This window comes from Rhinolophus ferrumequinum, chromosome 17 (genome assembly GCF_004115265.2).
Source record: "Rhinolophus ferrumequinum isolate MPI-CBG mRhiFer1 chromosome 17, mRhiFer1_v1.p, whole genome shotgun sequence".
NCBI classification, from domain to species: Eukaryota; Metazoa; Chordata; class Mammalia; order Chiroptera; family Rhinolophidae; genus Rhinolophus; species Rhinolophus ferrumequinum.
In genome coordinates, this window is record NC_046300.1 from 62587845 (window position 1) to 62609033 (window position 21189).

Sequence of the window (21189 nt, forward strand, 5' to 3'; positions counted from 1 at the left end):
ATCTTATGTAATATGTGTCCTGTATATTTGACTTGCACTACTTCGTTCTTCTCCTCTGCGTGTGCTCCAAAGGTGACTCTTGCGTTGTGTATATTGTCCTGTTAAAGAAGATCTTTAATTGCTTTTCGCTTGTGAGTAGGTGGGGTTAACTCCTAGGCTGACTCGTTGTGAGACTTGGCTCTGCCCACAGCAGGGTGTCCTGTTGCATGAGGGTTGACCACTTAAATGTGGTTTGGCCTCTATGCGCTCTTATGACTGTAGAGAATTCCCTCTGGGTGTGTCACTTGTAGGTCAAACCCAGTAGTACTCTGGTTTGGTCTGCAGTTGGCCTCTGGGTGTGTTGAATCTTGTGCCTCTTAAGCTGGGCCTTGGTAGGGCAAATTCAGAACAAAGCAAATCACCAAGCACAACAACAACAAAGAAAAAATCAAACACATTCACATGTAAAAACACCTGACAACCCACACTCAACACAGGCAAAGATATCAAAGATATAAAGACAAAACAAAACAACAAAAAAAAGCAGTGCCTGTCTTGGCTTAAGCCCACAAATTAATCTCCAGGTTGTCCTCTGCTGTACCAAAGAGTCCTTTTGTATTGTGCAGGCAGAGCCGGTCACCTGGTGCCCAGAGTGACGTTGGGACTGCAGATTTAGATGCATGGGGCTAAAGGGTCTGGGTGATAGTTTCTACAAAGTCAGTGCAGTTTCTGCCCTTGCCTGCACATATGCACACTGAGATTAGCACCACCAGCCCTGTGTCCAGTTCTCCTGAGTCTTAGGGTACTTCTTCCGTGTGTGTGTGTGTGTGTGTGTGTGTGTGTGTGTGTGTGTGTGGCGGGCAGGAGATTTCTGAGCTGCTGAAAGCCCTACTGATCTGATCGTCTGCCGCCTACTGCTGATCCCTGGGTGTACCTCCGCAGTTGTAATTGCCCTGCCATAGGCAGGCCAGAAAAGGTGGTGGCTGGGGGTGGAGGAGTCTCTTCTCCCCCAGCTCAGCAAAAATCACACTCTTCCCAGCCTCTTCCCTGGGTCAGAGCTGCACGCCGGTCTTCCCAGAGCCTGAGCACTAAGGCTGCTCTGTAATCTGACACTACTCCTCAGTTCAGGAGCCAGTTTAAATCTCTGGAAGGGCGGGGGTAGGATTAGAAGAGTGGGGAGAGGGGCCCAGGTATAGAGTTTGTGTTCTTTGTCCGACCTAGGGCCCAACTGGCTAACCCTCGGCAGGAGAGATCAGCTGTGGGATGCAGGGAAACAGCCCACCTCCTGGCTTTTGTGTTCTCTGTTCCATCTTGGGATCCCCTGCGTCTCTGCAGCTGCGGATGCAGGCCGCGTTTCCACCGCCGCAGATGCAGGCAGCGTCCCCACAGCTGCAAATGCGGGCTGTGTCTCCACTCCACTCCCTTCCCTCTTCCCCTGCTCGCCCAATTTGCCCACCTTCAAGTAATCCTTGTACAAGTCTCTTAGCTGTTCTGCGTGATGAGCAGAGGGTCCTTTGATGGGTTATAGATATCCCGTTTGTGATAAGATCAGGAGGAGAACTCAAAAAGTGCGCCCCGCTGCCACCATTCCTATGACATCACTCTGTATTATTTTTAAAAATCATAATTGAGTGTCATGCAGACGAAGTGAAAAATTCTCTTAGCCCGTGCGGCACTCCGGACACGAGCAGCGATGCTCCTGGGGTGCAGATGGTAGGACCGCGGGGGCTGGGACCACAGAGAGACTCGGTGGGTTTTTTATTTTGTATTGTTTTTCAATGTTTGAACAAAAATGAAACTTCAAGTCACACCTAATAATCCATCTCCCCAAACTGCGGGGGAGTCCCACCTCCTTCCCTTCCATCTCCATCTTAGAGAAGTGGGTTGTAAAATATCTCCTTGTTTATACACAATCCTCAATAAGCTTTTCTTCTCACCCAAGCCATTAAAAGCATCCAGTAAACCTGTAACTAGGGTTTCCCAGGGCCACTGTTCCTGTAATTGGCCAGCACCAAGCATAAGCCCTTGGGACAATCCCAGGAGCCCTTCTGCACACTCACACGCAGACCCTGCCGTGAGCGCTGCCACCGAGCTTCCTTAGGTACCTGCTCGGTGAGTGAAGACCTGAGAGAACTTCATAGCATATCCGTATACAGCCCCCAGCGGATTCTGACCCTTGGGTTTTCCAGCAGCTGAGCTCTACACTAGGAAGAAAACTACCTGGCCATGGCAAGGATCCTGGACTTTCTTTTCCGGAAGGTCATTAGAGAAAATTTACAGCCCCACCCCTCCTCACCACACACACACACACACACACACACACACACGCACACGCACGCACACACATGCGTACACGCACGCACACGCACACACACACATGCGTGCACGCACACATACTCACATGCACACACACACACTCACACCTTCACTGGAATGGGAGTGGTGGGAGGAGCAGCAGGAAGGAACAAGGGAAGAGCCGCTCCACTGTCTTCCATTCACAAAGAGCTTTTGCAAACTGACAAGTAAACAATAGAGAGAGCCAAGGGGAAAATGAATGAAGGATTAAAGAGCTCAAAGATAAACAAATAGTCCACCAGCACAGTAAGAGTCTTTAGTCAAAAAGAGATGCAAGTCAAAACAATCAGATAGCAGTTTTCATTACTATATTGGCAAAAAGAACAAAACTTGAAAGCACCCAGAGTTGACCAAGATGTGGGGAACCAGCCCCTGTGACACTATTAAAATGTTAATGTGCTATGTCAGAGGCTGCAGAGTACTCACCAAAATTCGCATTCTCCCCTTCTCCTGAGTTCACAGCTAGTGTTCCCCAGCTGCCAGGCAGTGGGGAGTGGCCATGGGCAGAAGCTCCAGCCAATGGCAGGACAGAGCGAATGGTGCAGCCGCATCCAGGCCTGGCTCATCAATACCTCCCAGGTGCACCCTCCTTGCCCGGCCCACCTCCCTTCCCAGCCGGCTGCAATGCAGACCAGTTCAGAAGAACCATAGAGCCACAGATTGAAAATGAGAGAGCTTCCACCCACGTGGGTTCCAAAAACACTGCAGTAGAGGAGGATCATCCAGACAATCTTTGACCCACCCAGCACTCATGAGCAAAAAATGAAAGTTCTTTCGTTCCAGCCATTATGCATCTTTGCTCTATTGTTACAGCACTTAGCTTACTCTAACACATTCACATGCCATTTAACTCAGAGTTTCACTACTAAGAATTCACCTGAAGTCAAGACATATATATTTGCACAAGACTAGTAACAAGCTCAATGTCCACCAAAATTAGGAGTGAACAAACAACCGATGGCACATGCACAAAACAAATGATGGCACAGTGTTAGAGCCTGATACAACTCCATAAGTGCTCAAGTGAAAAAAATCTCTAAACTCTATTGTTAAGTGGGGATGGAAATGAAGGTCCAGAGTGCACAGTGACTGACGCGTGTGTGTACACACATATGGTTATGCACATTCTTTTTTTCTAGGGCAGTTGTGATGGTTAATTTTATGTGTCAGCCTGAGTGGGCCACGGGATGCCCAGATATCTATTTAGACATTATTTCAGGGTGTGTCTGTGAAGGTGTTTCTGGAAGAGATCAGCATTTGAATTCGTGGACTAAGAAAAGCAGGTAGCCCTCCCCAGTGTGCGTGGCCTCATCCAGTCACTGAGGACCTGAACAGGTTCAAAGGTGGAAGAAGGCTGACCTTTGTTCTCTGACTGACTGTTGAGCTGGGACATTGATCTCTGGACCTCCTGGTTCTCAGGCCTTCAGACTCAGACTGGACTCTACACCGTCGACTCACTGGCTCTTAGACCTTCAAACCGCAAAAGATGGCTCTGCTAGGTCTCCAGCTTGCAGGCTGCAGATCATGAGACTTCCCAGCCTCCACAGTTGTGTGAGCCAATATCTTATAATAAAACTCTTCACACACACACACACACACACACACACACACACACACCCCTTGTGTTATTACACTTCACAGATACTGCGTTTTCATGAACATCAAGGCAAAACCCATCCAATAGTAAAAAGATTACAACTGGCTGAAGGCTCAGATGATAGTTTGCATTTTTTAGCAATAAAGTATTTTTTAACCCATGTCTGTACATTGTTTTCTTAGACGTAATGCTATTGGACAGTTAGAAGATTACAGTAACTTTTATGTGCACTGGGAAACCAAAAACTTGTGTGACTCACTTTATTGTGAGGTTTGCTTTACTGTGGTGGTCTGGAACTGAACCCACAATATCGCTGAGGTGTACGTATCTCTTTTTGCTTTTGTTTCTCTAAGGAACCCTGACTAATACAATAGACAACAAAAAGTTAAGAGGATATCTTTCACACCTGCCTATATTATTTGGAATTTTACCACCAGCAGAAAACTATATAATTGATCACATAGTGACAAATGGACAAAGTTAATCATCTAATAATATCATTTAGCACCGACTATATTCCAGGGACACAGCATAAGAAACATGTAAGGAAGTAAGACTTCATAGTAGCATTCAGGAGCCCTCACTCTCAACAGGTACACTACCTGCAGAAGGCCAGAGGTCAGCTTTGGGGGTCCTGGCTGTTCAGCAAAGGATGCTTTTGTGAAGATATTATAGTTGTCCAGGCAGCAAGCAGGTTCAGTGAGAGAACAGAGCCCCCTGCAGGCAGGCAACCATATTGATTGCTTTGTCAGTTGTTTAGCTGAGGGAACGGGAGGGACTTAAATTCCAAAGATGAAAGAAGGAAGAATCCCTCAAAAGCCAAAGAAAAACCCAAAACCAGAGGATACGTGATGATAATCCAAATAAAATCATCTAGAACTTCTAGGGTGAAAATTTCATTTATTTAGCAGGATTTAGCCAGGTTTTGCTCAGACATCTCTTATACCAACTGCTGTCGAGTGAAGATATTATCCACATTTCTGGTGTATATAATCCTAACCTTAATTTATATTTATCCCTGTAGTTCAACCTTTTCCAAATCCAAAGTGTTATGGTAGGAAACGAAGATTTCCACTCAGATAAAAATTGAAGGTTCAGTGGTGTCCTTTATTTCCTTAAAGTGTTAATCACTTTTCAACACAATCCCTGAAGCCTACTTCCTAGAAATCTGGAAATTGGCTGGTGATAACCCACTCCACTGAAATGCTTTGCTTGTTTACTAACCTGACTTTCCACCGGCACCCAAGAAAAGAGATGTGTATTACACAGACAAAGCTAATGACGTCAAGCACTCTAGGACACTAGAGAACAAACTCATCAAAAGATACACAACACAATAACCAACTAACTGGGGGCACTTACAGGGCAAATGGTATGGATTTTATGCCAGTTCACTGAAATTTCAATTATTATTTTGCTTGCCTTCTTGAAACTTGAGGAGTCAAAATTGAATCAGGAAAGATTTTTAAAATTATCTTAAGTCTAAAATTATGCCTTAACCTTAAAGTATCAGAATAACTGAGTGGAAAGTATGACCTGTGTATGTCTGAGGGTCAGGACATACCCTCAGGACAAACTTCTCCATATACAAGACCTTTTGGAGAGAGACTTTACAATTCTGGCACATACGTGGTTTATGGTTCAGCTTCACTCTTTCACTAAAAAGTCAAAGCATGCCTGGCACTGTCACACCTCAGATTACCAAAGCAGAGAGAGTAAATTAATTGTTTGGCAACAAGTCTTCTGATAAATATAAATTATTCAGGAAAATATAATTCACTTGGGAGTTTCCATGTCTATGTCACTTTAAACATATATATAACAAGAAAAGGCAGAGACAAAACAGACACACACACACACACACACACAAACACATGCTTTATTGATTATTTTAATCTTTCTCTAGAAATAAGCAGAGTATAGACATGGATCTCACTAGAAATCGGCATGATTCTCTAAAACTAGAAACATTCTATTTTAGGGCCCATGCAAGAGTTACCGCCTCCTTCTTTTTCTTTCTTCTTTTTTAAACAATTCATCATCTTTACTCCACACATCTTAAAAGGGTCTTAAATTATCTGAAAGCTCCCTTTACTATAGCCCTATAAATGTTACTTTAATAAATATGTTCTGCCTTCAAAGGAAGCTGCTATATATATGTATATATGTGTGTGTGTGTGTGTGTGTGTGTGTGTGTGTGTGTATATATATATATATATATATATATTGCAGCTTTCTTTGAAGGCGGAATTTATCTATATACAAATAAAGTGCTGTTGGAGCATTATTCACAATAGCCAAGATACGGAAGCAGCCTACGTGTCCATCAATAGATGACTGTATAAAGAAGAGCTGGTACATATCTATAGTGGAATATTACTTGGTCATAAAAAAAGAATTAAATCTTACCACTTGTGACAACATGGACGGACCTAGAGGGCATTATGCTAAATGAAATATATCAGACTGAGATAGACAAATACCATATGATTTCACTTAGATGTGGAATCTAAAAAACAAAATAAATGAACAAACAAAACAGAAAACACTCATAGATACTGAGAACAAACTGATATTTGTCAGAGGTGGGGGTTGGGAGCTGGGTGAAAAGGTAAAGGGATTAAGAAGTACAAATTGGTGGTTACAAAATAGTCATGGGGATGCAAAGTGCAGCATAGGGAATATGGTCAATAATATTGTAATAACTATGTATAGTGCCTGGTAGGTAGTAGACTTATTGAGAGTAGTAGACTAACTCTTTCTAAGTTATATCAATCTCTAACCACTATGCCGTACACCTGAAACTAATATAATATTGAATGTCAACTCTAATTGCAAAAGTAAAAAAAAAAATTAAAATAAATAAATAAAACCTAAGAATTATTAAAAATAATAAAGATGAATTTCATGTACTTAAAAAAAAGTTAATAAAGTGCTGCTAGTTTTCTGAATTCCTTGAAAAAAATCGCTACAAAAATGCAAGTGTACTCAGGAAAGTTTAAAAGAAAAAAGAAAAACATGGAGAACATCCTTACAGGATGTCCAGAACAATGCTCTTTCAGTACCAAACTGTTAAACTGCTTTATCCTGCTGTGTTTCGTGCTTCCTCTGGTTGTTTACACACCATCAAAAGTTCTTGTCAATTACCTGAGTCTAAAATATGGACTCTGACGTTTGAAAGGGTTTTAGTAATTGAGCTCAGTGGTACATAATGAGCTTAAAAGGGCCTACCTGCGTGTCCCCGGAGGTGCTGGCTCGAGACGGACATCAGCTTACAGCACACCATTAACAGGTAGGCCAGCAACAGCCAGTGTGACAGCAATACTGAGTTAGCACAGACTCTCATCCTGCAGAGAAAGAGACAGCAGGAAGCAAGCGGTGAGCGAGGCCTCTAGGCAAATGCCACCCAGGGGAGGTGGAAGAGCTCGGTGCTGGACTTCCTTTCCCGCAAGGAAACAGAAGGCCAATCACACCTTATGTGTACTGTGCATTAGCTCCACTTTCAATAAACACCTTTCATAATTAAGAGTTTTTCAAGTTAGCAACATGTCTCGGTGAGAAGTCTATTTATGAATCCCTAGGGTGGAGCCTGAGTTGTCCAGACAGAACATGGGGGTTGTATACTATTTTACAGCATGAAGTTTAAAAGCTACACACTGAGAGCTGAATTCAAACAAAATACACAGGTTTCTGCATCTGAAAGAAACCACAAAAACTTTCACACCCAGCCCAAGAGCCTTTTCCTGCTTTGACTATATATTAAGGCCTAGAAGACTGGCCTCATAGCTCAAAGCCAGGTGGGAATACAGGCAAGTACAGCTGAATATAACATACACTTAACTGCATATGGACATCTTGGATGAATGGATAAAGAAGATGTAGCACATGTATATGTATATATGAGTATATATATGTACAGACACACCTGCACGAATAATATTCAGCCAGGAGAAAGAAGGAAATCCAGCCATTTGTGACAACATGGATGGACCGTGAGGGCATTATACTAAGTGGAATAAGTCAGACAGAGAGAGACAATACTCTACGATACCATTCATATGTGGAATCTCAAAAAGACAAACCCACAGAAATAGCAGCGTGGTGGTCACCGGGAGTTGAGGGGTGGGGGCAATGGAGAGGTATGAGGATTAAAGTTCCAGTTATAAAATGAACAACTTTTTGGGGACCTAATATCCAGCAAGATACTGCAGCTAATGCCACTGCCTCACATACTTGAATGTTGCTGAGAAATGGCAACTGTGCGATGAGGTGGCAGCTCGCATGGTGACACCAATTCATAGACACCAAAGGAACACGTTGTACACCTGAAGCATACACAGTGCTAAGTGATAATTAATCTCAATGAAGCCGGTAAAATAAATGAACTTAGCTTCACGTGGATGGACAGTATCAAAACAGCTGCTCAAAGACAATTTGGTCTTTGATGTATTACGAATTGTACACCTGAAATCTATGTAACTTTACTAACAATTGTCACCCCAGTAAACTTTAATTTTTAAAAAAAAGAAAAAAAAAGACAATTCAGTTCATAAATGTGGTTGTGCCATCTATTCTAAAACAAACGCCAAAAAGAAAGAGTAAATGAAAATATAAAAAACGCATTTTCCCTCTAATGTTCTGCCCTTTTTGATATTATAGGGAAATTAGAACTTGATTAACTTTTTAGTTTGCTCATTTTTTAAATTAACTTTTTCAAGCAAAAGCCAGGGTGCTTGGCCTCTGAAAACTCCAGTGATAGCAGGTTCTGCCTGGAACGTGTCTCGTGGTGCCTGTGATAATATGATCCACTACAGTGAATGAAGGACCCCTTTTTTACAGACACAAGATGTATAAATTCATGGCAGATGATAAAGACATGGCCCATAGGGTTGGGTTCATGTTCGGGAAACACTGGAGACAAAGCCCTGAGGAAGTCCTGAAAGGAAGGGTCCAGCCTCCATGGCTACCAGCCCAGCAGAGCTTTTACCAGAACCCCGATTCCATGTTGGAAGGAGAGCCGAAGTTTGGGGACCCAGTGGCCACCTCACAGTCCTTTGGGAGAAGACTGCCACCAAGCTACCAAGTGCATGTGTGCGCTCATACACACACACACACACTGAGTCAAACACATCGTGTTGAAAAGGTGTCATATTGCTCATCGATTTGAGACTCAGTCTACCTGTGAAGCAGCCAGGCCATGGCAAGATTCTAAGATCATCTTTGAGGAAGTCGGTGTTAAGAGGGATACAAAGCGTTGGTTTCTCTCTGGCCTTCACCTGGGAAATCTGGAGCATTCTCAACTGACATAGAAACACCGGGTCTATGCTCCGAAGGCCCTGCATGCTTGGTTTCTCAAAGTGCGCCTCCCATCTTCCGCCTCAGCACACACACGAGAGACTGAAACCCTAGGAGCAACTAGCGGCGGCAAAGAAAACATGCAGCCTACATGAGCTGGAGGTGCTGTTATTTAATTACATTGTCAACTGAGGGGATTGATTAACTGATTATTAAGTAGGGAAAGCATGGAGATTCAAGATTTCATATGTGCTGAATTTTCAAATGAAATACTCTGTCCCATGTGCAATGTTTCAAAATTCTAGTTGTTATCCCCAATATCAGTTATTGATCTAAATGTTACAAAGGCTCCTCTCTCTTTCCAAGGGCCAAACATTCAAATAGCTCTGAGTGAGTGAGCAGGCTGGCTGAGCAGTAGGCATTGGGAGCCTTGTCTGTCTCGGGCTTGGTTCCTACCCAGCCGGTTACCACAATGCACAATGTCAGCATGGAGGAGCCAGCAATCACTTTCCCGGAGAAGCTGGATTCTGATATGCAGTCTGCACATTTATTTGTTGGCAACTAATTCCATTTGTTTTGATTTTAAAACATAGTGCAAACCAAACACAACACATTTGCTGGCTGGATCAGGCACCTTGGCTTCCAGTAGCAATTAGTGGCCCAAAAAGGGAAAATTTCAAGGAATCCAATAAATGGAGCATAGTTTTCTATAGCTGTATAACAGATAAACTGCCAAACTTAGCAGTTTAAAACAATGTGAATATAGGATCTCAGTTTCCGTAAGTCAGGAGTCTGGCACATTCTAGCTGGTTCCTCTGCTCAGGGACTTACAGGGCGGAAATCAAGGTGCCACCGGGGTGTGTCCTCCTCTGGCAGCTCAACTGGAGAAGGACAGCTTCTGAGCAGCCCCCTGCTGTTGGCCAAACCCATTTCCTTGGGCCTGTATCACCGAGGTTTCTGTGTTCTGGCTGCTGGCCAGGAATAGCTCTCAGTTCCTAGAGGCTGCATTCAGATTCGGCCACGTGGCCCCTCCACAGGCCCTGCAGTCTGACTCTCCTCTTCCAGGAAAGGCCCAGTGCTTGGGTAGGGCTCACCTCCTGAGGTGATAATCTCCCTTGTGATTAACTCAACATGGATTTATTTGGGACCCTAATTCCATCTACAAAATGGCTTCATCACTGCCATATAACCATAACCTAATTACAGGAGGGGACGCCATCACAGTCACAAATGTGCCAGACTCCAGGGGAGGAGCTAACACAGGACATGTTCACCAGAGGGTAGAAACTTTGCAGGCCACTTTAGAATTCTGTCTACCAAACATGGGTAACAATCCATTAACCCAAGTTTCTCCATATGTTTGGTTTACAAAGATCCAACTGGATATTCAACCTATATCTGGCTTCCCTGTTTATAGACACAGGTCAATCTCAAGATTTCTGTCACTGAAAATGGGCCCTGAAGAAAATGGTGCCCAAAGGCTCAAAGCACTGCCCTGCTCTCCTTCCCTTCAGCTGGCATTCCCCAGAGAGGTCGCCGGGCCAGCACCTCCCAGTCCAATCCATGTGTCCACCATCCACTCTCTGAGACGTCAGCAACGTTTCCGAGAACCTCAAGAGAAATTGTTCTCTCCTTATTGAAACAGCCTCACTCAACCTGGTCCTAAGTCCACGTTCCTGTCCTTAAACCAGTGTCCAGGTGCCCAGGTCTCCTACCAGCTTGTTACCTCTGTCCCCCACAGAGTCCCCTTACACACTCGTCCTGCTTAGCGCTCTGTCCCTCAGGGAGCCCCTTACACACTCGTCCTGCTTAGCAGGTTGGCTCCCCAACCTGCCCCCAATCACGACATCCTACCCAATTCAGAATCTCCAAAATCAGAGTAGGTTTTTTGGGTGAGCTATCATCTCTCCCACCAAAACAAGTGAATGTCAGTTTCCATCTGTCTGTCAGTTCCTGCATCACCTAAACTTGTCTGGGTGTATTTTACCAAAATTGGAGAATATATCTGAGATGATCTGAGTCTCGAAGGTCGGGTTCCCAGCGAAGCCCAGTTTGAGAGGAAATTGGTGAGCAGGAGGGTAATTAAGGGGTACTCTTGGGATCATCACTTGTGGAAGGGGAGGGAAGAAGGCAGGTGAGAGGGAGGAAGGGCCTCAGGTAACCCTGAGAGAGTTGAAGATGCCCCTTCTCAGGGGTACCACGTTGGGCAGAAAAGTCGAGCCTTTACACTTCCATGTTGGTCAGTCACTGGATATGAGCAGCTCCTAAAAAAGGGGGTCATCTTAGGCAAGGAGGCTCTTTGAATTGAGGACAATTCGAAAAAGCTGTAGGCCATCTTCTGCAGTACCCCCACCAGTTGAGGGAATAAATCTTTCATTCCTGAAGGGGAATCTTGGCATTGCGTCACAGTATCCACTACTGTCCACCTTCAAATAGAAGATTCTATGGCACAGGCAAAATTTAGTCTTGGGGCTCTAGGAGTCATCCTCAAGAGAACACTATCTGCAGGGTGAACATGTCAGAAGTTACATAAACGACTAATCACTTTGTTGTACACCTGAAACTAATATTATGTCGTATGTCACCTATAATTGAAAAACAATTTTTAAAAGAGAGAGAGAGGAGACCCATCCTCTGAGGTATAAAAAGCCCACGCTATGCTCATAGAAACGTCATGGGAAAAGGTTTCAAATATGAACCCTGTCCCAGTCTGAGCCTGTTTTGTCCTCAGCTTCATCTTTGCCCTCCACGTGGGTGACTCCTGTAGGATACATTCCCCAGGTTCCTGAAGTAGCTACCTCCCAGCTGAGTTTAAGCAATAGGAGATGCTGGCTGGAGACTGGAGGGTGGAAGAGAAAGGCCATGACATTTCTCCCCACCTTCTCTGTCTTGGGCAGGATCTATGGAGTTGGCCATTTCTCCTCCATAGTGCCAGTCCTACCAGAAGGGTCCACTATGGTTCCAGCTGCCACTAAAGGTCCCTTCCGCTAGGTGCTGGCAAACACTACTTCCTTCCTTCATCCCACCAGCCCTAGAATGGGAGCAGCTCCCTGCTTCTGCTAATCTCTGGGCTGCCTCTATATCTTCTGCTTTATTTCTCGGATTCTCCCATCACCACTTCCCTGAATTCGATTGTCTCTATTCCACATTATCAGAAAGGTTCTGTCTTTTTGGCTTAATCCCAACAATAAACTCCAAAAGTCTCAAGGGCAGACATGCCAAATCTCACGTGATGGTCCCTGATCCGTCATCTTCTCACATGGACAGTTCTATATACCAGGTTCTGGGTGAATACCAGTAAGGTCCCAGTGCCTAGAACAAGTATTTACTTCACAATAGCTATGATTCTCTGGAGAAATGTTTGAGGCTTGGGGAGTAGGGGCAGCTATTCAGCAATAGTTCCTTATTTCATTCAATAACCCAGAACCCCAATTTAAGGACTTCTGACCTACCACATCTACCATGAGACTTCAGTTTCCTCCACATTGAACGTTTTTGTCCAAACGTAAAACAAAACTGGTTTATCTTAAAAATCTCACCTTCCACCCTACTGAGTAGCCAAAACACTGCTTTACAAACTGAAATAATGTCAAAGATGAGAGCTAAAATTTTTGAAACTAAGATTCCCCAAATTCCCGAAAATTCAGTGTAAAAGAAATCTTTTCTAAAAAAATCATCAACTCTAGGATACTCTGTTTTACTAAATTCTTAATGCTTCATAAAGATATCATCTCTAGGTATGTGTTAAAATTATTTTTACCTTGGAGACTTCATATGATTTCGTTCCAGTCAAACACAATTATTTCAGGACGTATTTCAGAGTGACTCCAAATTCCCATTTGTAGCTAGGACCAACCATTTCTGCCGTTCTAAAAAATTATCTTAGCTTGAAAGACCTATTTAAAAAACAAAAAAGACAGGAAGCCATTAGCATTTTAATGTTGAGATGATACAATTTCCCTGTAGCAAAATAATGTTTTTTACAATGACATTTGCAGTTTCAGGCGAGTGGGAGACAGCCACACACATCCGTATTTGTAAAGAGTTCTGCACTCATTAACTAGCCACATATTAGTTAAGAGAACACAGTCCTAAAGTAAAAATTCCCTCAACAGCAATGGCATTCAAAATTCTACAGAGGCTCCCAAACCATTCATGATGCAAAATTTCACTCTCCCATTTCACTAACCAAGGAATGAAAATGGACATTGGGAATGATCCATTCCCAAGAGTTCTGCAACTTGCCCAGCTCACGGAGCAGTGGAAAAGCCAGCATGAAGCGCTGAACCCCTAGCCTTGTGTGATATACACCCAAAGATGATGCTGAACAACCTGCAAGGATGGTTTTTAAAAAATGTTAATGGGAGGCAGAGGGCAAATGTCTTTCCAATATAAAACGCCATACCAAAATGCAAAGGACACTCACTAATACCGTAAGTGACACTTGGCACACCCCTTCAATGTACAGACCTACCGTAGAAGGACCTTTCTACTCAGCAAACATGTTTTTACCAAAAGGACTCAGATGATTCCAAACCAAATACATCTCAAGAAAAAAATGGAACGTGAAACTGCACCATTTTTCCCATTGTTAAATTAAATACATCTCTCCCAGAGGTGGGGCTCAGAAAGAAAGAATAATATGCATCAATAAGTATTAACGTTACAAATACAGTATGAAAATGATCCTTGCAACAAAGTTTAATTACTTGAGAATCCTGTTGAACCCATCACAAATCCATCACAAAGCACAATTGAGCTTTTTCTCTTCTTTACATGCCCCTGAAGATAATTACACATGTTTACCTAGGGAAGACTTTAGGTAACACACTTGAAGACCCACCATTTGGGGTTACAGGAGAAGGTGGGCCTTGAGTGATTCGCTCAACGAGACGGAAGTCGCTTTGAATAATCATATAAATATGAGGAAAGAAAAAAAACAAAACTGGGAAGTGTTCATCTCTCAGCTCCTCCAACTTTATTAAGTATGTTTATCCTGATGTCCACCCAAGGGCACAATGTGACCTCTTATTGGAAAGAAATACATAGTATAATTTATCAGAATCCACCACAATGAACTCCTCACGTACTGGAAACCAAAATGACCTTTCATGGCTAATATTTATCTTGTTTTCTTCACATAAAAAGAACCACTGGGGATTTTTGTTTTCAATTCATTAAAAAATGGATCCACCAGTGAAAAAAAAAATGTGATCTAATAGTTCGTATGCCAGACAAGAAGCCAGGAGCTTAATTTTAGGCAGAGCAGTAACTCATTCAGTCTGGTTTCCCAGAGTGGACCCTAAGCACTTACGTAAAAGGATAAACTCTTTCTTGTCACTTCCAAACTTTAGTACGTTCAAGGGCACTGACAACTGTACATGACACCAAAAGCATTTCCTTCCAGTCATCTCATTTCTCTCTGTTGTTCCCCCGCAATAGAGCAGTCCTTCCTATTAGTCTGCTTCAAAAGAAATTAATTTTGAAGAGTAACAGTATTTTCAATGATGAAAGACATTACCCATATGTAGATTAAAAAAAATTTTTTCACTGTGCCCACTAATTTTCAGGATGAACTAAAAAGACTCAGCATTTATAGAATAGGTTACACTTGTCATCCTTCTCCTTATGTGTTGGTATTACATGGAGACAGCCACTCTTTTACGACAAAAGCACAGAATGCCTGTTCATGTTTGCTGGTACCAAGAAACATTGAGGTTCCCAGGAAGAGGGGACCATTCTTCAGATGTTTAATTTATTTCTGTTGTACACAAGAAAGAATTATGCCCACGTTTAATTTCTTACCAAGGAAATATCAAGGTTTTACCTTTCTTTTCTCTTGATCTACTTGCCTTCACTACTGTGTTTCCCCGAAAATAAGACCGGGTCTTATATTAAGTTTTGCTCTAAAAGATGCATTAGGGCTTATGTTCAGGGGATGTCCTGAAAAATCATGCTAGGGCTTATTTTCCGGTTAGGTGTTATTCTCAGGAAAACATGGTAATAGTGGGGTGAATTCCCTAAGAAGTTTACTCTTTTGGAATACAGTAATTTACTTGTTATAAATAAGCACTCTCATAATCTCTTATGTTAGTTTGGCTACACTCACCTTACTTCATACATGTCAATCTGTACGGCATCAATTTCTCATTTTTTCATTCTAAAATCCTACAATGATGAAATATCACAGTGCTTTTTAAAATCTAAGACACAGTGACCTTAAACCTGGATCTAATCATGAGTTAAAATCATACTAAATCAAATTTGAAATATATGTATTCTTAAAAAGTATCCATGAGGTCCCCAGAAGGACATGTGAAATTTAGCAAGAAATTTGTAAATCCATATGCCCTTCTGGCATTTTCTACAGGTGGAAAACATATTTGTATTTTACATCCACATACTATGATTTTTAAAATAAATGTTGGTAAATTTGAAAAAAAGAAAAAAAAAGTGTCAAGGTCATGAAAAACATATGCATATATGGAATTGTCCCAAATAAAAGAGAGACACATGGCAACTAAATGCAATTGTGATCCTATACTGGATCTTGGACCAGAAAAAAATACACACATACAGAGACATTCTCAGGTTGAACTGCACACACACACACACACACACACACACACAGATGCACAGACAAGGTCTGACAATTAAGTTTGTGAACCTGCTGCAACGAATGTTGCTAACCTGTTTTGATATCAGAGGGAATATTCATTATGAATTTGTACCAACTGAACAAACAGTTAACCAAGTTAACTGTTTCAGCACTATTTGGAAGTGCTGAAAAGGCTGCATGAAAAAGTTAGACGACCTGAACTTTTCGTCAACAATTCATGGCTCTTGCATCACAACAATGCACCAGCTCATACCGCACTGTCTGTGAGGGAGTTTTTAGCCAGTAAACAAATAACTGTACTGGAAACCCTCCCTACTCACCCGATCTGGCCCCCAATGACTTCTTTCTTTACCAAAAGATAAAGGAAATATTGAAAAGAAGACATTTTGATGACATTCAGGACATCAAGGGTAATACAATGACAGCTCTGATGGCCATTCCAGAAAAAAGAGTTCGAAAATTGCTTTAAATTTTGGAGAGTTCCAAAATTGTTTTAAAGGCATGGATGCATAGCTTCCGAAGGGGAGTAGTTCGAAGGTGACCGTAGTGATACTCAGCAATGAGGTATGTAGTACTTTTTCTAGAATGAGTTCGTGAACTTAATTTTCCGACCTCATAGCACATATGCACAATATATACACACATATAGCTATAAGGGACATTATTGGGACAATTAACAATTTCTAAATATAGCCTATAGATTATACATATTAGTTGACAAATCAGTGTGGTCAACATTAAATTTCCTAATTTTGATCATTATACTGTAGTTAAGAAAGAGAATGCCCGTGTTGAAATATTTAAGAATAAAGGGACAAATGTCTTCAACTTATTTTCAAATGATTCTGAGAAAAAAAAAAAGATAGAAAAAAGGAAAAAGAGGTGAAAAAGGGAGGAAGAGAAAAGTGAATTGAATGAATGAATGAATGAATGAAAAAACAAATGAGCAAAATGTGAGCAATTGGTGAATCTGGATAAAGGATATATGAGAGTTATTTGTACTATTCTTTCAACTTTTCATTAAGTCAGAAGTCATATAAAAATAAGACAAATATGTACTAAAAGACTTCAGTTTATAAGATATTCTAAAATGATTTAGAATGTATTACCAATTCTAACAATGAGGAGAGTTGATAAAATGTTCTGGTTAATTCAATTCTGAGCATTCACCCAAGCCCCCAGAGAAGGCTTATTTGTTTTTATTTAAAAAGCACTTACATAATGCCTACTATGGACCAAGCACTGTGTTAAGCACTTCAAAATATTAACTCACTTAAAAGTAAGAATTATTTATATCGTGATATACACATGAGGAAAGTAAGGCATAGAGAGGCCAAGTGATTTGCCCAAGGTCACTCAGCTAGCAAGTGGCTAAGCCAGGATTTAAATTCAAGCCACCAGGCACCAAGGTACCTATTGTTTCAATTCTGGTGAAAATTATTTTCTAAAAGGATCAGTCCCTTTTCATGCTTTAGTAAATAGGCTGAAAATAAACCTGTCTTTCTTCAGGAATTCAAGACATTGACCATCAACCTGTAGATGAAACTTCTGTGGACAAATGTGTACAGGCAACTAAATGGAATTTGCTAGCAGATTCTGGCTTGGAGCCTAAGATGTTTTATATTAACCCTTAAACAAATTTTGCCTCATCTCTGAAAAGCTAAAGAAAAACAGTGATTTTGATTTGCTGCAGATTTATTAAAGGCTTATGTCATTTTCCAAATTAAGAGCAAACAGGTAAGAATTCTAAAGACCTTGAGTGCTTAAGATGCCATTTTTCAAACAGATGGAAAACAACTGCACTTCAGATCAGAACCCCTCTAAAACATTTCGGCGAAAATACACCAGAGCCAGAACAAAATACACAAAGGCCAAATTACTTCAGTTGATTTCTATGAAGGAATTCATGACTGAAACAAACAAACAAACAAAAATGATTTTTGTCTGTACATCCACTCCAACAATTCAGAAGCATTTTTGCAACAAAACAGTAAGGCCGACTCTCAATAACAAAACAAACAGTCCTCATGCTACTAAACGACACTGTCCTTTCCTGCCTGCCCACTCACCAGGGAGGTTTCCAAGCTCCACCTTGCATCACCTCCATAGTGGGCACATCTGAATAATTAGCTATTTCCAGACTCCCCATCACTACACCCAACCTCCTGGGTGGGACCTACTGGAATAGCCCTGTGCTTCGGTTCTCAGACCCTTGGGTATCAGGGCACAAGCAGGAATAATTCTAACAGCTACCAGTGTAAGATGTGACACCCATAAGAGTTTAGACATTGTGGTAAATCATTTCTCCATACCAAATTCTACTCAATCAAGACAAAAATGATAGAAGGGAGAAATGTTTCATAAATTAGCAACCTGCATCTGGGGAGTAAAGAAAAGTTTTATTAGCAGAAAAGGGGTGAAATGCTGGTCCCACTAAGTGGAAACCCATGGAAATTTCAAAATGTAAGCTGCCTACATAAAATAATTCATTCTTTCTTCAAACAGAAATGAGGAAAGATGTTTCTATTTCCAGTTGCATAAATAACACAACCACATTGAATTGTCTTCTGGAAACTGTCAAACAGCTTTTCCACAAAAGTATGCAAAATGAAATATAACCTCTCTCTTGACAAATTTATTCTGAAACAAGACCAGTATTAATGAACTTCTTATATTTGAGAGTGCTGACGAAAGTAAATGTGTTTAGCAGATTGTCGATGTTTGTATGAACGTATTTGGAGCACTGATAAGGGGCTGATGCCTCCACTGAGCTGTCATCTAATTATCACGGTGCATGGAATCACTGTGGAATTCAGAGTATGGGCACCGTCATATGTTAAAGCAGGCACATTTTTCTGTCAAAACGTAGTATATGTATGTCACAAAATACTTTTTTATTGCTTGCTTTAAGACATCTATGAAGAATTTACTAATGAACCACTTTAAAACATGTTGAAAATGAGCCATTAAAGACAATAACTGTGTCTATTAAATATTAAAGAATTTTATAAATGACATTTCAATTTCAAGTGTTACCAATACCATCTCATCTAAATTAGGAGGTAGAGAATCTTTTTAAAAGGCTCTTCTGGTAAGAGATGATTTAAAAAATTTAAATAGACATGCTGGGTTTTTATAAGGTTCACACTGTGTCATTTTAAGAACAGAGAAATTCCTTAAAACCACACTTATTAAGTACGATGACACATTCCTTTCTAATGGAAGTATGGGCCCACAGTGCATTTATTTTGTTAATAAAGAAAACCTCTATCTAGCCTTCCGCTGACCATGAAAAGTACAAAAGCAAGCATCACTAAGTGATAATGCGTTGTTGAGAACCTATGTACATAAAACAGAGAAAACAAACCAGAAAGTTACATACAATAAAGGACTCACCAAACCCTGAGCCATTCGGCCTGACTCCACAGTTGGTTGTCCGAGTGAAACTGCCCAGGTCTGGGGCTGAACGTGTGAGCTGTAATGGCAATTTAGCCATAAATCTCTCAAGGCCCAATTATCCTTACTGCAGAGGGTTTATTTCTTTTAATTAGACCAGTTTTTAATTGGAAATTTTCCTCTTGTTTCTCATTATTCCAATAATCAAACCAGTATCAAGGACTTTATTTAACATATTAAATAACAAATACAATATTTCGGAGGCTACCCACAAGTTGCCAAGCACTTGAACTTTTATCTAAAGAGTTTTTATGTGATGACGTAACTTCCACATAACGAATATTCATAAAAATAAAGTAAGTTGTACATAAATATCGATAACAGCACCTCTTATTTCGTTAATCATTACAGTGGGGGTGGGGGTGGTCTGTTCGCAGGCAAACCTCTTGAAGGAGGAATAACATCTAATTTCTCTTCTACCCTGATCTCTAACACAATGCCCTGCACGTCGTGGGTATTAAATGTTTTGTTAAGGAAATGAATAAATGTAAGTCTCTAGTTTCACTTCCAAATAAATGGTCATTTAACCATTATACTCCCCAAATTCCTCACCTGTAAACTAATATAGGTAAACTGGATGATTGCCACGGTGCCTCCCAGCTGTAAATCAGCATTTTAGGAAATATACAGTGTGATTCAGCTACTAATGTCATACAACTCATGGCCATCGACACTCAGTAAATTCCATGGTGGTAGGGTTACATAGCAAGACAACGCCCATTGCAGATAATATCGGCCATTTTCATTTCTGAGTGGGAGAATGCTTCTTAAAAGTTTAATTTAGACCATTAAATTGTCAACCTTAAAAGCATTTTTTGTTTGACAACAGTGCCCTCCTGTGGCAAAAAAAAGAAGCATTTTGAGAGCACTAACATGTTAACTGATTTATGATGTGTTTTTATTATAAGCACATTTAAATTTTTTAATAAAGCCATCTTTATAAACAATATGAACTATCCTTAAATAAACATAAGATGTTATTATTATTATATAATTTAAATAACAATATCACAGTAAATGACATTTTTAAAAGTTAAATCAAAATACACTAATAGCTTCTAAATGAAATGTTAATTATTTATAGGGACTATTACATAAAATAAACACAAGAGCATAATGGGATTCAGTATTTGTTGGTACTCCCTGTTACTTCTATAACACAAGTTCATTTAAAATCTATCAAAGCTCCTCAGGCTAAAGGTGCTGAAAATGCTCAGCCTGTATATACTAAGCATAGCAGGACCTGGTAGGGGAAATCAATAAGACCAATTTCTGTCTATCCAGAAGTGACAATCTAATTAGAAAAGACAAACATACATGGAGCAACAAAGAAAGTGGGTCAATAATATCTAGTATTGTTTTTGGAATAATAAAGACTTGAACAATGTCAAGATGAGTAAGATTGGCAAGAACTGCTGTAACCCAGGAAAACTTCCTGGAAGAGGCAATAATGAAGAAGAGTAACAGGAATGTTTGGGAAAGGAATAAAGAGATATTTGGGGATTCTTTATTTTTTGTTTTTGTTTGTTTGTTTGTTTGCTGTTGTGGGGAAAAGATCTGTATCTGTATGGGTTTGTTTTGTTCTGATTTGATTTGGTGGAGGAGGTGGAAGGGCTATTACAGGAAGACACAGAACTTATGGTAAAAGGGGGAAAGGAAAGGGGGTAAGGGGGCTGACCACATGTGGAAGTCATACAGAAGAGCTGGGCACAACCTTCCATGTTCTGTCTCCATGTTCAGTGGGTCACCACGGCATGATTTCTACAACAAGTGTTTTTTTATCATCCTTCTGCACCAGCCCTGTGTGGGGTCCTGGGCATAGAGGATGGACAAGTACCCTGGGGTTTCTATTCTAGCATGGGGAGACAGGTGAACAGGTAAACAAGCA

The 21189-nt window shown here is 41.0% G+C and overlaps 1 protein-coding gene across 2 annotated transcripts in view; it reads right to left on the reverse strand.

Moving 5' to 3' along the window:
• TAFA4 (TAFA chemokine like family member 4) overlaps positions 1-21189 on the reverse strand; it is a 182802-nt gene that overhangs the window by 128906 nt on the left and 32707 nt on the right. For both annotated transcript variants that reach the window (XM_033132761.1, XM_033132762.1), the window contains 2 exons: positions 12987-13122; positions 7163-7278 (listed from right to left, as the gene is read on the reverse strand). In XM_033132761.1, coding sequence (XP_032988652.1) covers positions 7163-7278; positions 12987-13000 — 130 coding nt within the window. In that variant the 5' untranslated portion in view covers positions 13001-13122. The remainder of the gene's footprint in view (positions 1-7162; positions 7279-12986; positions 13123-21189) is intronic.